General features: G+C 41.8%; 1 protein-coding gene across 1 annotated transcript; it reads left to right on the top strand.

Moving 5' to 3' along the window:
* The first annotated feature begins 5,399 nt into the window (after nt 1–5,399).
* On the top strand, nt 5,400–9,389 carry fam8a1a (family with sequence similarity 8 member A1a). Its single transcript, XM_080045675.1, has 5 exons — nt 5,400–5,870; nt 6,268–6,388; nt 6,545–6,668; nt 7,829–7,968; nt 8,228–9,389. Exons 1-5 carry the CDS (start codon nt 5,486–5,488, stop codon nt 8,370–8,372), a joined length of 915 nt encoding a protein of 304 aa, XP_079901801.1. The 5' UTR covers nt 5,400–5,485; the 3' UTR covers nt 8,373–9,389.
* Nucleotides 9,390–14,142: the final 4,753 nt, after the last annotated feature.

The following is a 14,142-nucleotide window of genomic DNA, read 5'->3' as shown; positions in this document are numbered from 1 at the left end:
AGGCTAAAACCAGGTGCCAGTTAGCTTAGCTTAGCATAAAGACCGGACGCTGCGAGCCTACAAAAAAAAAAAAAAAAAAACGCTTAAAGGTGAAGTGAGCGATATATTTATGTTAATATACACTCATCGGCCACTTTATTAGGTACACCTGTTCAATGGCTTATAACAACAAAAAGCTAATCAGCCAATCACATGGCAGCAATTTAATGCATTTAGGCATTTAGACGTGGCCAAGACAATGTACTGAAGTCAAACCAAGCATCAGAATGGGGAAGAAAGGGGGTTTAGGTGACTTTGAACATGGCTGATGGTGTACGGCAGGATGGATCCATACTTTCATGTTGTTTACGCCAAATTCTGAACCTGCCATCTGAATGTCGCTGCTGAAATCGAGACTCATCAGACCAGGCATGATTTTTCAATCTTCTATTGTCCAATATTGGTGATCCTGTGAGAATTGTAGCCTAATTTTCCTGTTTTTAGCTGACAGGAGTTGCAGATCTGCTTCAAGATTGGTCGTGTAACGAGTGGTTATTTGAGTTACTGTTGCCTTTCTATCATCTCGAACTAGTATGCCCATCCTCCACTGACCTCTGACTTCAACAAGGCATTTTACGTCCACACAAATGCCGCTCACTGGATATTTTTTATTTTTCGGACCATTCTCTGTAAACCCTAGAGATGGTTTACAGTGAAAATCACAGTAGATCAGCAGTTTCTGAAATACTCATACCAGCTCTCCTGGCACCCCCAACATTGCCATGTTCAAAGTCACTTAAAACCCCTTTCTTCCCCATTCTGTTGCTCGGTTTCAACCTCAATAAGTTGTCCCGTCCAGGTCTACATGCCTGAATGCATTTAGTTTCTGCCATGTGATTGGCTGTTATATGGTGATGGGTTATATTGTGTTAACAAGAAAAATGAACCGCTGTACCTAATAAAGTGGCCGGTGAGTGTACGTGTTACAGTAAATCTCTCTATATTCATACAGTGATTACTGATATAGTGTGCGCGTTTCATAACTCCGATCTCTCAGTCACTCACTCTGTATGTAATCGGCAAATAAACTTTTCTGGGATCCCGAAACTGGTATCCAATCAGAAGAGAGAACGCTACAAACCGGCAAGTCTCACTGCCGGTGCACGCGCAGAGCGACAGACAGGTGAATGTTTATGCGCCTACAATGGCGGAGCAGGTTAAAATCCTTCCCGATGTCTGTTTTGATGGTTTTTATCATGTTTAATCGCACTTATGGATCTGAGATTATGCTAGATAACTCGCTGCTTGAAGACCGCAGTGCATTAATGTGGTGACGTATAGGGACAAGGGAAGGGAATGCTAAATGCAGTCACTGACAGGAAATTAGCTAAAAAAAACATTTTGCTCACAGCACCTTTAACAAGCACCTTGAAAACTCAGACAACCACATGAGCTTTGGGGGCGCCCTTAGCTCAGTTGGTAGGGCGTCCCCCCCATGGGCCTCGGCCAGCAGCGGACCAGGGTTCAATTCCAGCCCGCGGTCGTTCTCTGCATGTCACTCCCCTCTCTGCCCCATTTCAACTTTGTCTCTACACTATCAATAAAGCATAAAAATGCCAAAAAAGAACACATGAGCTTTTTTTTGTCCCTGTTTTCAGTATTTATGCTAAGCTAAGCTAACTGCCTGGTGACATATTCATTATCGGGACATGTGGGTGGTAGCTACTTATCTTCAGATTTGAATGCTCAGAAAGAGAGTGTTTTTATGTGGCACTATTCCTTTTATCAAAAGGTATGTTAGAAGAAAAGGTATTTGAGTGAAACAGCTAAGTTTAATGGAGGTTCAGTCACCTGTTGCAACTCTCATGAAAAAACGCATTTCAAAACACGATTTCTTGGGGGGGAAATCACACACATGTAGACCAAATACACTCCTGAAGTGCCATTCTAGGCATTTACTTGGTGACCTTGTTCCCGTAGGATTTGCCTAGCTGCACGTTTCACATCCTGTATAGACAAAACAAAATTTTTTTACAAGAGCTGTTTGAACTCTATGAACCTTTTATCCCGGCGAACGCATCACTCACCCTCCTGTCTGTCTCACACTCAGCAGTGTGCACAGGCCAAAACATTTAATACCATTAATGGAAGGGGACCTGTCTTCCACATACTTAAAAGCATAAATGCGCAAGCATCAGTAAAGCAGTAAGGGAGCAGCCATGGTAAAAAGTAAAATTTTCCTTTTGACATTAAGGGAAAAATCACAAAGATGCTACCAATTGAATAAGGAAGGGTGTTGCGCTGCGTGAGTGTACCTCTATGGTAAACTTGACCCCATCAGAAGAGATTGTGCCTTGTTGTGCCAACCATCCGAGCACTTCAGTGGCCTTTTTCTACAGTACAAGTACAAAAGTGTCCCATTAGGGCAAACACATTCTGGTTTTCAATTGTTTCAAAAGAAGAAATCTTTTCAGTCAGAAATGGTAAATGGACTTGTATAGCGCTATATCTCCGTTTATCACAGACTCAAAGCGCTTTACATTGTTTTTGTACACATTCACCCAGTCACACACACATTCATACACCGCAGGGTAGGCTAACTAAGCTAACTATCGGGAGCAATTCGGGGTTCAGTGTCTTGCCCAGGGACACTTCGACATGTGGCGGGGAGATGGGGGATCGAACCTCCGACCCTGCACACCAGAGGCGAACTCCCTACCCACTTCACCACTGCCGCCCCTATGCTTCCTCTACTCACCAACAAGGTCATTTCTGGGCATTCGCTGCATTGTTACTGAGTTGACACAAAAGAGTAAAGGTGGATTACATTAGTTGATGATTTCAGCCAATAATGTACACACTGTGAAGTTGGTTGATGTGGCAGCTTGCTCAGTATTTGCTTAAGATACCCTTATCTTATGGTGACTATTGCTCCTTATTTGCAATAAAACTTGCAAACTTGTATTTAAGTACATTGCAGCAATGGCCAGCAGCACGTTTAAGGGTAACAACAGGGATGTGTAGTGTGAACTATTGACTCATTTTATTGACGTTTGTGAGGTCTAAGGTTCCAATCAAGCACTGGTGAAACCACCCCTTCAGAGCGAGCCCTGGATAATATTCAGAGAAGGTCCTGCCATTAGACTTAGATTGAATTTGAGTTTGAACACGTTATATTTTGATGAGCTCCTCATACATTTGCATCCAATTGTATTATACAATCTTCCTACAGCTGTCAGATGTGATTAAAGTAAATCTATAGTGTAAATTAAATACTGACTGTTACTTTAAAAGTGCAGTTCTTGCATGAACATCTGGGTGATACATTGCCCACCCGCCCTAGTACAGTAACAAGCTCACCCCCAAACTCCCCTATTCATCCACCCCTCTCTCCAGCATACACACAGACACAGACACACAGACACAGACACACACACACACACACACACACACACACACACACACACACACACACACACACACACACACACACACACACACACACACACACACACACACACACCTCCACAGCATTAATCCCAGCAGGTTGTTGGGTTCTATGGGGGTCAGTGTTTGCCGGACACAGCTTTTATTTGGGCCTGATTACATTTGGGCGCAGTCATCGTATGGCCTCTGTCGACAGGGATAACGCTCATTGGGGTCGGATTGGAGTCCGCCTCACTGGCTCCATTCACTTGGGCCAGGCACAATCATTTAGAACCGGCAGAAGCTATCACCTAACCCACAGAGCCGGGCCAGCCCAGTCAGCAAATAGCATCAACCACACCCCCTCTCACCCGCCTGACACCCCCATTTAGGAGTCTGTGAGAGAGGGCCAGTAAAATAAGTGGAAAGGGTGAGAAAAAGAAAGAGAAGTCAGAGCGGAGGTGCAATGGAGGAGCAACATGAATGTGCAACTCCTTCATATTGGGGTCATAAGTAAGGAGTGACAAAAAATGAGAGAGACAAAGTGTGTGTTAGTGGGTTACTGTGTGTGTGTGTGTTTGTATGATAGTGTTTGTGTGTGTGTGTGTGTGTGTGTGTGTGTGTGTGTGTGATAGTGGTTGTGTGTGTGTGTGTGTGTGTGTGTGTGTGTGTGTGATAGTGGTTGTGTGTGTGTGTGTGTGTGTGTGTGTGTGAGAGAGAGAGCGAGAGAGAGAGAGAAACAGCAGTAGCTTTCACAGAGTATTGAGGTTTTTGACCCCAATGGCCTGGGTGGCAGGCTACTGATTTAACTCAGATGTTTGGGATTCCTGAATGTGGCTGCAACCCCCCCCCCCCCCCCCAAAAAAAAACAAAAAACACCTCCCATCCGTCTATCCTCCCAACCCTGAGATGTACATCTAAGCGGTCAAAAAACTGCATATGTGTGTGCATTAAAAAATATATCATGCCAACAGGCAAACAAGACACAATTTAAGATAAAGGTAGAAAAAGTACTCACATTTGCACACATGAGGTTATATTATTGTATCACATGATGTCATTTATAACATAAAAACGAATATATTTCCTTAATGGAGATAATAGAGATTATGCTGATGGTTGTAAGTGATGTGTGAGTGCTTGGTATGAGCTGTCCTCTGCTGCCCTCTTGTGGTGCAACTTGGAATGGAAAGAAGGACATTGCAGTAGCCCTATATTTATATATCAACACCTGTTTGATATAAAAATTCACTCATTCACTTAAATAAAGAAAAACACCTCAACTCAAAAGAGGAAACTGATGAGTTCCTAGCTACACAAAAATATTACTACCTCATGAGTAAGAGAATTTTTTTTTCCAGATATTTCCTCCAGCTTGATACACATTTAAAAAATACAACCCTCTTATCAAAATTGCTTTTGGATGAAATTTGGTAAAACTGTGAATCTTTGTTTATTTTGCCAAGGTAAATATTAGTTCTGCTTCATAGGACTACTTATAATTAAATATATTATTATTATTATTATTATTATTATTATTATTATTATTATTATTATTATTATTATTATTATTATTATTATTATTATTATTATTATTATTATTATTATTATTATTATTATTTCCAATGTCGCAATTTTTTTAATGTTTTACTAACCTACCGAGGAATGGTAGGCTACATTTTGTGCCTGATGATGGAGCTGTCACTGAACACACACACGATGCTCCTTTAAATGGCTCATACCATTAAGGGCACAAAGGGGGGTGTTATTAGTCATTTCCACAAAATTATGGATTTCTCTCTGATATATGATACACAGATATGTTATTCTCGGCAATTCAACAGCATATTTGATTGTTTCATTACATTTTACATTAAATAATATAAAATGACCAATCTGGAGACAACAACGTCAGACGTTGAGCGGTCCCGGAAATACCCGTATTTACAAACGCACTTACTCTGCGCCGTGTAAACTGCTGTCTGGCTGCTGAGAGCTAATGAACGCAGCGCAAGAAACACTGAAGACGTTTGACTCGACTTTACTGTCAAATTGGGCACGACTGTGAAGTAGGTGAGACATGTTGAGGACTGCGACGAGTGACAGCCGCCGTGACGGGCCTGACGGTGACGCTAGTAAGTCGCCTCAGGCCTCCGCGACTACGGAATACTGCGCAAAGTTGCAGGAGTGGATGTGGCATTATCACTGGGGTTACTCCAGCTGGCAGAGCTGGCTGGCTCTCTCGGCTTTCCCCCCGCCGTGCACCTTCCCTCCGCCCGGTCCGGGCGCTTACACAGCGGGGACACCTGCCTCGACCTCCAGTGGACAGCAGGCGTTTGACGCGGGGAACTGGCACAGCTACTACCATCAGCTCCTCAGTTTCCCTGCATCCTACCCACATCCGCCTGGTGCTCAGACTGATCCCCGGCCAGCCCAGCAGCAGAATGGGAACCCACCTCAGCAAGGTAGTGCACTGCTCAGTAGTTCGATAGTACACTGCTCTTAGTAGTTGTAGCAGCTGTAGGCCTATTATGTGTGGGCTTTATTTTGAATAAGCTAGGTCACGAGTGTGGTGGGAAAAACAGTCTATGGATGGGAAGCAGGCTTAAGTAGTTTACTCTGTGGAAATAAGCTTAAATGATTAGAGATATTCCAAGTACAAACTCTCTCTCTCTCTCTCTCTCTCTCTGTCTTTCTGTTAACCAGTGGTAGGCTACGTTTCAACAGGCCTGTAGTAGCTACTAGCTAATAAGGGATTCAAAGTGATTTATGTAAGTGTGTAGCCAACATAAGACAGGCTTAAGCGAAAATAAAAAGTCCAATGCTCAGTACACTTGTCTTGTCATCTGTCATTCATAATAGGGCGGGAGTACACCATCCCCTCTCCTCTCCAGAGGTTTCTAGCCGAGACAGTTGACTTCTTCATCCTGTTTTGTGTGAAGGCCACCATCGTGCTCTGGATCATGCATATGAGTGGTATGAAGTGAGTGGAATCGGATAAACAAATGAAGACACAGAAAAACGTACCCTAAACTGGGCATAAAAAAGATGCGTCTTTGCTTTAATGCCAAGGCTGTTTGAACATATTCCCATATCATCCGCCCCTAACACGGGTATACTGTCTCTCCTCTTAACTAAGGGACATCACTAAATTCATCACCCACTTCATTGTGGAGGAGATCGATGAGAACACCTCCATGGAGGACCTGCAGAAGATGATGGCTGTGGCTCTGGTCTACAGGGTGCTGGTATGCGTCTATGAGGTGAGTCCTAGAAAAATGGATGGATGGATGTTCAATTGTAGTCGCTTAGAAATCACTTCTATTGAAATACCTGTTTATTGATAAATATTGATGTATGGCCCCAAAATGGATTTCCCATAGATCCATTTATAAAAACTAGTAACATCTTTCTACAGAGAGGGAATATGAAAATATTTGGGTGGGGTAACCTTTAATTCTTAATTGTATTCATTCTGGAGTATTTAAATCAATGTCTTCTCAATCTACACTTGCATACTGACTCAAGTTGAATTACTTCTTAACGCGCCTCTTGTTTTTGTAGTTAGAAGAAAATATTTTCTCCATTCCCTATTTTTTTTTCTCCCAAATTGGATGTGAGCTGCCTCACTGCCACATGCTGTTTCATTAGAAGAGTCAGAGCTCTTCTATGGAACAACATTATTGTCCACAGAGGACAGTGATGCAACGTTGCATTCATAGTTGCCTGAAATGAAGTCATGTGCCGATGTCCCTCCTTCGACTTGTGCATCAGTGGCTTGTTTTCCCAGGTGGGAACCAGCACAGGGACATTCAGGCACCTCTGCTCCGACTAATGCCATCTGGCATGTTTCTGTCCCTTTTGACATTGTTTTTGCCAAACTGAAAAATGTAATTAAAGGTGCACTCTGCAATATCAGGGGAGAAGGATTTCTTTACATTAGCGGTGCCTGCAGTTAGTTAGTAAAACAAACTTACTCTACATGTAATGCTTATTAGTATTGAATAATCAAATCGTCATAAATAAAAACAAAATCATTTTGAGGCAGTTCGAACCAAACCTTAGATTAGAATATGTTTGTAAACAACGCTGTGGGCCCTGCTGCTGTAAACAATAGTGAAACAGTAACTTTTCAGGTAGCTTTCTAACTATAGTGTTCAAGGGTTCCAATTTTCCCGTGAGGAAAGCTTGTTTATTCAGTTCTCCAGAATATATCTTATAACATGTTCACTTCACTAAGACACACCCTAGGTTACATAGTGCACAAACCTTTTTACAGTGACATCATTACCAAATTCTGCCCTTACCTGTTGCACAGTGCCTGTTATCAACATGGTCAGGAGGAGTCAATATAATAACAATGTGCATCTCACAGCGTTCAGTGATTTAACTATTTAATTCTCGTCTGTCTTGTCCTATCTAGACGATCTGTATTTGGGGTGCTGGTGGTGCCACACCGGGGAAGTTCTTGCTTGGCTTGCGGGTGGTGACATGTGACACCTCCACTCTGGTTCGACCCAACCGAGTCCTTGTGGTCCCGGCATCTAATGTTTCCCTCTCTGCGTGAGTGATCACACACTGGATAGGTCACTTCTTGATCAAAGTTCATTTTAACAACACATGATGAGTAAGCTGGATTCAAAATATCTTGGGTTAGAAGATCCAAAAAAAATTAGCATTTGATTATACGAGTTGGAATCCATTGTGCTGTGACACGCACGCACGCGCGCGCAGCAGCAGCATCTGTGTGAATAATTGGGCTTTCTTAGTCTAACCTCTTGTGTTGTTTTCACCTCTTTTTGTCTCCCACCTTTTAAAACAGCTCTACAGTGCGGGCACTCAATAAGAACTTCTCCATCGCCTTCCTCTTCCCCGTCTTCATCACCCTTCTCTTTTTCCAGCACAACAGAACTGTGTATGACATAGTGGCTGGGACCATAGTAGTCCAGCGCAGAGGGGGCAGATAGCCACTTCTTCTGTCTTCACTAGCAGACTCTGGTATACTTGGCAGGGTAATGACAAAGTGCTACAGGCCAGTGTGAGCCGAGGGTCTCTCAGATTCCAAGATTTCTCAAATGACCCAAATCAATGAGAAAAATTAGTGATTCATCGGCCCACTACTTCGCTGCATCAAACAAGGACTTCAAATGCACTTTGAAATTGGATGCATACAGGTTGGTACGTTGGAATCAAATTTACATCTTTCGATGCAACTTTTGGTATTTCTTTTTTTACCACTGTATCAACAAATACGCTGTCATGAAACACTCTAAGTATTGGAAATTATTTTTCGTTAAGTTACAAAGGGTGCTGCTGTCCATTGTTTCAGGAATATGCCGAGATTTTTCTTTCATCAGTTGTGAATCTTAAATATGTCATAGTAAATTGTTTATTTATTTTTGTGTAGCTGAAAGTTCCCTAGGTTTAGTATTTTTTTAAATTTCAAACTTTGGTGATCCCTAGTGGTTGTCCCCAAAAAGAGATTTTTTTTGTACAAACATAAGATAAAGCCATCCCAATAATTTCACCCTCGCTATGATGACATAAGAGTTTGACTCTTTTGAAGCAGGATTACAACATTATTAGGCATTTACTTATGTACGTTGTTCTTTTCTTCGATATTACAATGGTGAATCAAATGTTAGGTAGTACATTGTGATTCTTTTAAAGCTCTCTGATTGAAGCAAGTTAATGTCCGGCTTATTTGTATCCATTCTATGTGCCTATGGATACTTTTAAAGGACAAGTATTGTTTTTATTTTTTATCTTTTTAATATAGAGAAATAGTAATGAGGACTTATTTTCTTGGTGTATGAGGTTCAAATACAAGAAATCGCATTGGTGACTTATTCCTTATTTCATTACCTATTTCTCATTTAAGAACCAGTGTGTGAACTGCATGAACGGATGCCACGTCAGATTTTTCAATTATGCACATTGTAAAACTCCTCTGGTATTAAAGATTATATTATGATTTATTTACACACCCTCGTGTTGAATGCCAAAAAGCAGTCCCTTTGATCGAAGAGGATTTCCAAGACACTTAAATAATTGATGACAAATCACAAATATATCAATATTTCAGTGTGAGAAAAACCTAAATGGAACAACCCCCTGCTGATCTAGCATGTAGGCCTACAGAATGACAAGGAGGCAGATGTCAAAGAGTCTAATTCTTTCAGATCACTATTTTTAGGTAGTTGCAGAGTTCAGGCAGTCAATGCATAATGTAGATGATAGAGCTACTGTGCTACCGAGATAGGGGATTAAAGTTCTATATTTTCAGAAATGACATCCTCTTTTCTGCACAGTTGCTACAACACTTGTTGCCACATGGGGGCGACATGAGACTAAAAAGATCAGAACTCAGTACATGGTGTGGCCCAGATACAATAAAAATATTTAGGCCACACTGGTCATCATGCCATTTAATTCTCATGTAAATATTTGTTATATGCTTTATGTGTCACAAAGGGATACTTGTGTTCGTACTTTTACTTGCTTGCAGTGAGGAAGTCAGGTGCGGATAAGAAGATAATGGTAACGATTATCCGCTGGCTTTTGTACCTTTGTAAGAAATACCTTTTATCTTCTAGCTCCTGACACTTTTTCAACTTTTTTAACCTTCAAATTCCCTTAGATATTGTATATTTATAACTAAATAAGCTGCATCAAGATACTAATAAAAAAAGCATACTAATTAGATACATAATTAGCCTATTTCAGAAGTTTGGATTGGAATGATAACCATCCACCCACTATCATCAGATTTGGCTTTGCAAGGGTGCTAAAATCTTTTTAGTGCACAGAAGTACCGACGTCACTTTTTTCGGATGATTTGAAACCAGCGAGAAGAGGTCGCAATAAAACAGATCTCCTGTGAATTAACCAAAACCTTTGTTCATGTGGGATCCCATTACTTACAGTCAGGAACAGTCTTTTCAGGGTCCTTTCCAAGGGGTGTTATTATTGTGCAAATGCTCTTGTATGGTAGTACACTGCTAGCTTTGATATGAATGCTACAATGTCATGGGACTTCTCTATCTCCACTAAAATCACTTAAAATTGACCTTCTCACATGTCAATCGACCTTTTGTGTTTGACTCAAGTTCTAAGGTTATTAACAAGGTAACTCATGTGACAAGCACTTGGTGTTATTCAGAGACAATTTAGTAAATGAACGGGAACAACATTCTTAATATCATATGCCTATATTCCTATATCTTATTTTCAGTGCCAAAGTGCTGTGGAGTTGAATTTTCATGAGCCGTGTTCATGTAAGATGATTAGCTGGGGGGCATATTTTGTCTTAGTGCCCCCAGTAGGAAGACACAAACGTTCGCTCGGCTCTCCTCAGAATGGTGGGTTTTTAAATAGCAACCATTAATCCTTATGAATTAGTAATCGTCACCAGTCTTCTTGCCAACTTTCTCACTCTGGCATGCACAGACATAAGACACAAATTACAGCCATTCAAGACTTCTTTCTAGGCTTTTTTCCCCTCATTAAGTTTCATTGAGCTGTTTGTGCAGTGTGTTGCGTTCGAGGCAGCTTTGCATTTGTTTGTGTTCTACCAAACTGTGGCCTAAGGGATCAGAGGATCTTGGAGCTTGCACCTACACCCTTATGTGTGGTCTGATGCCAAATGAGGAGTGTAGAACTATATGTAAATGCACTGTAATGAATTATAAATGTGTTACATCTTCCATAAATTTCCAGCTTGTAGTACTTCGATACGAGTTAGAAAAAGAAAAAGTATTAAACTCCATAAATGGCTTTGAGGCAGTGAGCAAATGAGCTTTCTCTAATGCATGTGGGGGAAAACTATCCAAACATTTTGTTAGCCATTGTGCATGATTTAAAAAGTTCATCACAGCATTTTGTCCTTCAGTAGCAAGTTGTGTGTGTGTGTGTGTGTGTGTGTGTGTGTGTGTGTGTGTGTGTGTGTGTGTGTGTGTGTGTGTGTGTGTGTGTGTGTGTGTGTGTGTGTGTGTGTGTGTGTGTGTGTGTGTGTGTGTGTGTGTGTGTGTGTGTGTGTGTGTGTGTGTGTGTGTGTGTGTGTGTGTGTGTGTGTGTGTGTGTGTGTGTGTGTGTGTGTGTGTGTGTGTGTGTGTGTGTGTGTGTGTGTGTGTGTGTGTGTGTGTGTGTGTGTGTGTGTGTGTGTGTGTGTGTGTGTGTGTGTGTGTGTGTGTGTGTGTGTGTGTGTGTGTGTGTGTGTGTGTGTGTGTGTGTGTGTGTGTGTGTGTGTGTGTGTGTGTGTGTGCAGAAAGTCATGAGTTGTTCTCTGTGCCAGGGAAAACTGAGAGAAGCTTAGCAATAATTACGCCTCGAGTGGCTCTAATGGGAGACAGAGTGAGAGAGAGAAAGAAAGAGAGAGAAAGAAAGAAAGTCACAGAAAGTGTGAGACACAGAGAGGGATTAAGAGAGAGACAAAAGCCCCAAGAGGAAGGAAAAGGATTTAGAAAAGCGGGTTCAGAATGAGGAGGAAAAAAAGAGGGAGAGTGCAAAAATGGGGAGAGGAGAGGAAGGAAAAGAGGGGATGAAGAGAGAAAGAATGAGTGTGAGCGTGTGAGAGAGGCTGAGGGACACCGTGCTTGAAAATTCTCTCTGATCTTTGAGCCGTGGGACCAGAGGCGATGGAATACCCCGCAGAACTCTATTAAAATTCATCCAGCCTCAACCAAAGCTCTCACTTATTATACAAGAAGAGATGCCCCGCTCGGCTCTGCTTTCTCTGTTTAGTTTGCTCTCTGTCGCATATACCCACACTCACAGTAGAAGAACACACACACAAAAGACAAAAAGACGCGACTCACTCACTCACTCACTCACTCACTCACACACACACACACACACACACACACACACACACACACACACACACACACACACACGACCAAACTTGTCTTCACTGATAGATGATGAAAGAAACTAGATGAAGGACAATGCTTTTGGACTTCAATTCCCATCAACACCTATGGTATTTATGCTTCAAGGGATTTAACAAGTTTTTTTTAAAGCTTTTATTTATCAATGTTCTTTTAACTCTTAACACAACCCTGCAAAACCATCACCTTCGAAAGTTAATGCTGCTAAAGTTGAAACATCAGCATTCAGGATAAAAAGCCTGTGGCAAATAATGATAGTATACTGTATACTATCATTATACTGGACTATTACAGTCAATACATACAGTATTGCTGGAGCCATTCCTTCATCTTCACTTGCTGCCTTGCAAGAGCTTCCTCAAACACCTAACACCAAGTAGATTACCTGGTTGGTTCAATAGAGAGAGTAAGTGAAACTGGACAAGTGTGTTATTCTGCTTGTCAGTATTACTCATATCTGCCTTGTGCTTCATATGATTAGTAGTAGAAAAATTAAAGTACACACTCATGCACGCACACACGGAGTAAGATAACTGGAGCACGGGAGGTTGAAGAGTGAGAAGGAGGGCAAAAAAAAACTGAGCTGCCTCTTAGCTGAAGTAAATAAACAGACAGTTGTGGCTGTGTTTAGACAAACCCAGGCCTTCTCTACATTACCCAGCAGAGGGAGTTCCCTTTGGATTTACTGTCCGTCTTCTGGCTCCCCAAGAGCAGGCTGTTCATTGGTTCTCAATGGCCGGTCGGAGGTGGCTCAGCCAATCAGCACGCTTCTGGGCCACAAACATCTGAAGTAGTAATAATGTGGAATGTGCTGGCTCGGCATGAGCTGTCAACTAGAGCATGTAGTACTATACTATATGCGGAGAGAGGGAGGAGACAAGTGGAGAGGAGGAGGAAGTGGTAGGAGCTCAGTGACACAGACTTTGTGCTCTGTGTTAATGTGTGTGTGTGTGTGTGTGTGTGTGTGTGTGTGTGTGTGTGTGTGTGTGTGTGTGTGTGTGTGTGTGTGTGTTTGTGAGTGTGTACAAAGCAGTACTATCAGCTGTTCTCCAGTATGTTACCTAACTTCCACAAATGCGCCTCACCCTATGTGCCTCTCCCTCTTTACAATACACACACACACACACACACACACTCACACACACACACACACACACACACACACACACAAACAGACTCTATTTAACATGTGCACTGTTGAACAACTTGAAAGACAGACGTGTGAACACTGAACAGTCATGCAAAACTTTTGGTTTGAATAGCAAAGACTCACAAATCTAAAATAAATCCCAGACTGTAACCAGACTGTAAAAAAAAATCATAAAAATTGATACTAAAAAACAGTGTAACATGATGGGACACAAATGTCCTTTCCCCTCCAACAAAGACTGTAATATTTTGCCTTAGTTTGGTTTATTCTGTTATAAAATGCATACAATACCACCTCCTCGCTTTACCTTTAAAAGTGATGTAGTGGGCGTGTGTGTGTGTGTGTGTGTGTGTGTGTGTGTGTGTGTGTGTGTGTGTGTGTGTGTGTGTGTGTGTGTGTGTGTGTGTGGATGTATAGATGGGGAATTTTGTGAAAAATCCCAAACGACCAAGAAACAATCTGATGGCTCATAATCTGGCCATGTGTTAATGCAGGGTCAGCTACTGGAGGTCTGCTATTAATAGAATGGAAAAGCAAGCACTACTCACAAACACAGGTGGGCACACGCAGGCATTAACACCCCCCCCCCCCCCCTCCCATGCATGCATAATGGAACACAGTGCACAGATCCCCCCAGCCTAAACACTCTACTTCACAGAATAATTTACATACTTTTTTTTTTACAGCAAAGTTACACTA

This window comes from Ammodytes marinus (genome assembly GCF_949987685.1).
Source record: "Ammodytes marinus genome assembly, chromosome: 17".
NCBI lineage: Eukaryota > Metazoa > Chordata > Actinopteri > Uranoscopiformes > Ammodytidae > Ammodytes > Ammodytes marinus.
This window is presented reverse-complemented; position numbering and strand designations above follow the sequence as displayed.

Bases quoted from the DNA above. Each gene is read 5' to 3' on its own strand.
- fam8a1a (XM_080045675.1), top strand. From the start codon at position 5,486: ATGTTGAGGACTGCGACGAGTGACAGCCGCCGTGACGGGCCTGACGGT. The intron at 5,871-6,267 runs GTAGTGCACTGC...CATTCATAATAG, and splicing joins TGGGAACCCACCTCAGCAAG to GGCGGGAGTACACCATCCCC. The intron at 6,669-7,828 runs GTGAGTCCTAGA...TGTCCTATCTAG, and splicing joins TGCTGGTATGCGTCTATGAG to ACGATCTGTATTTGGGGTGC.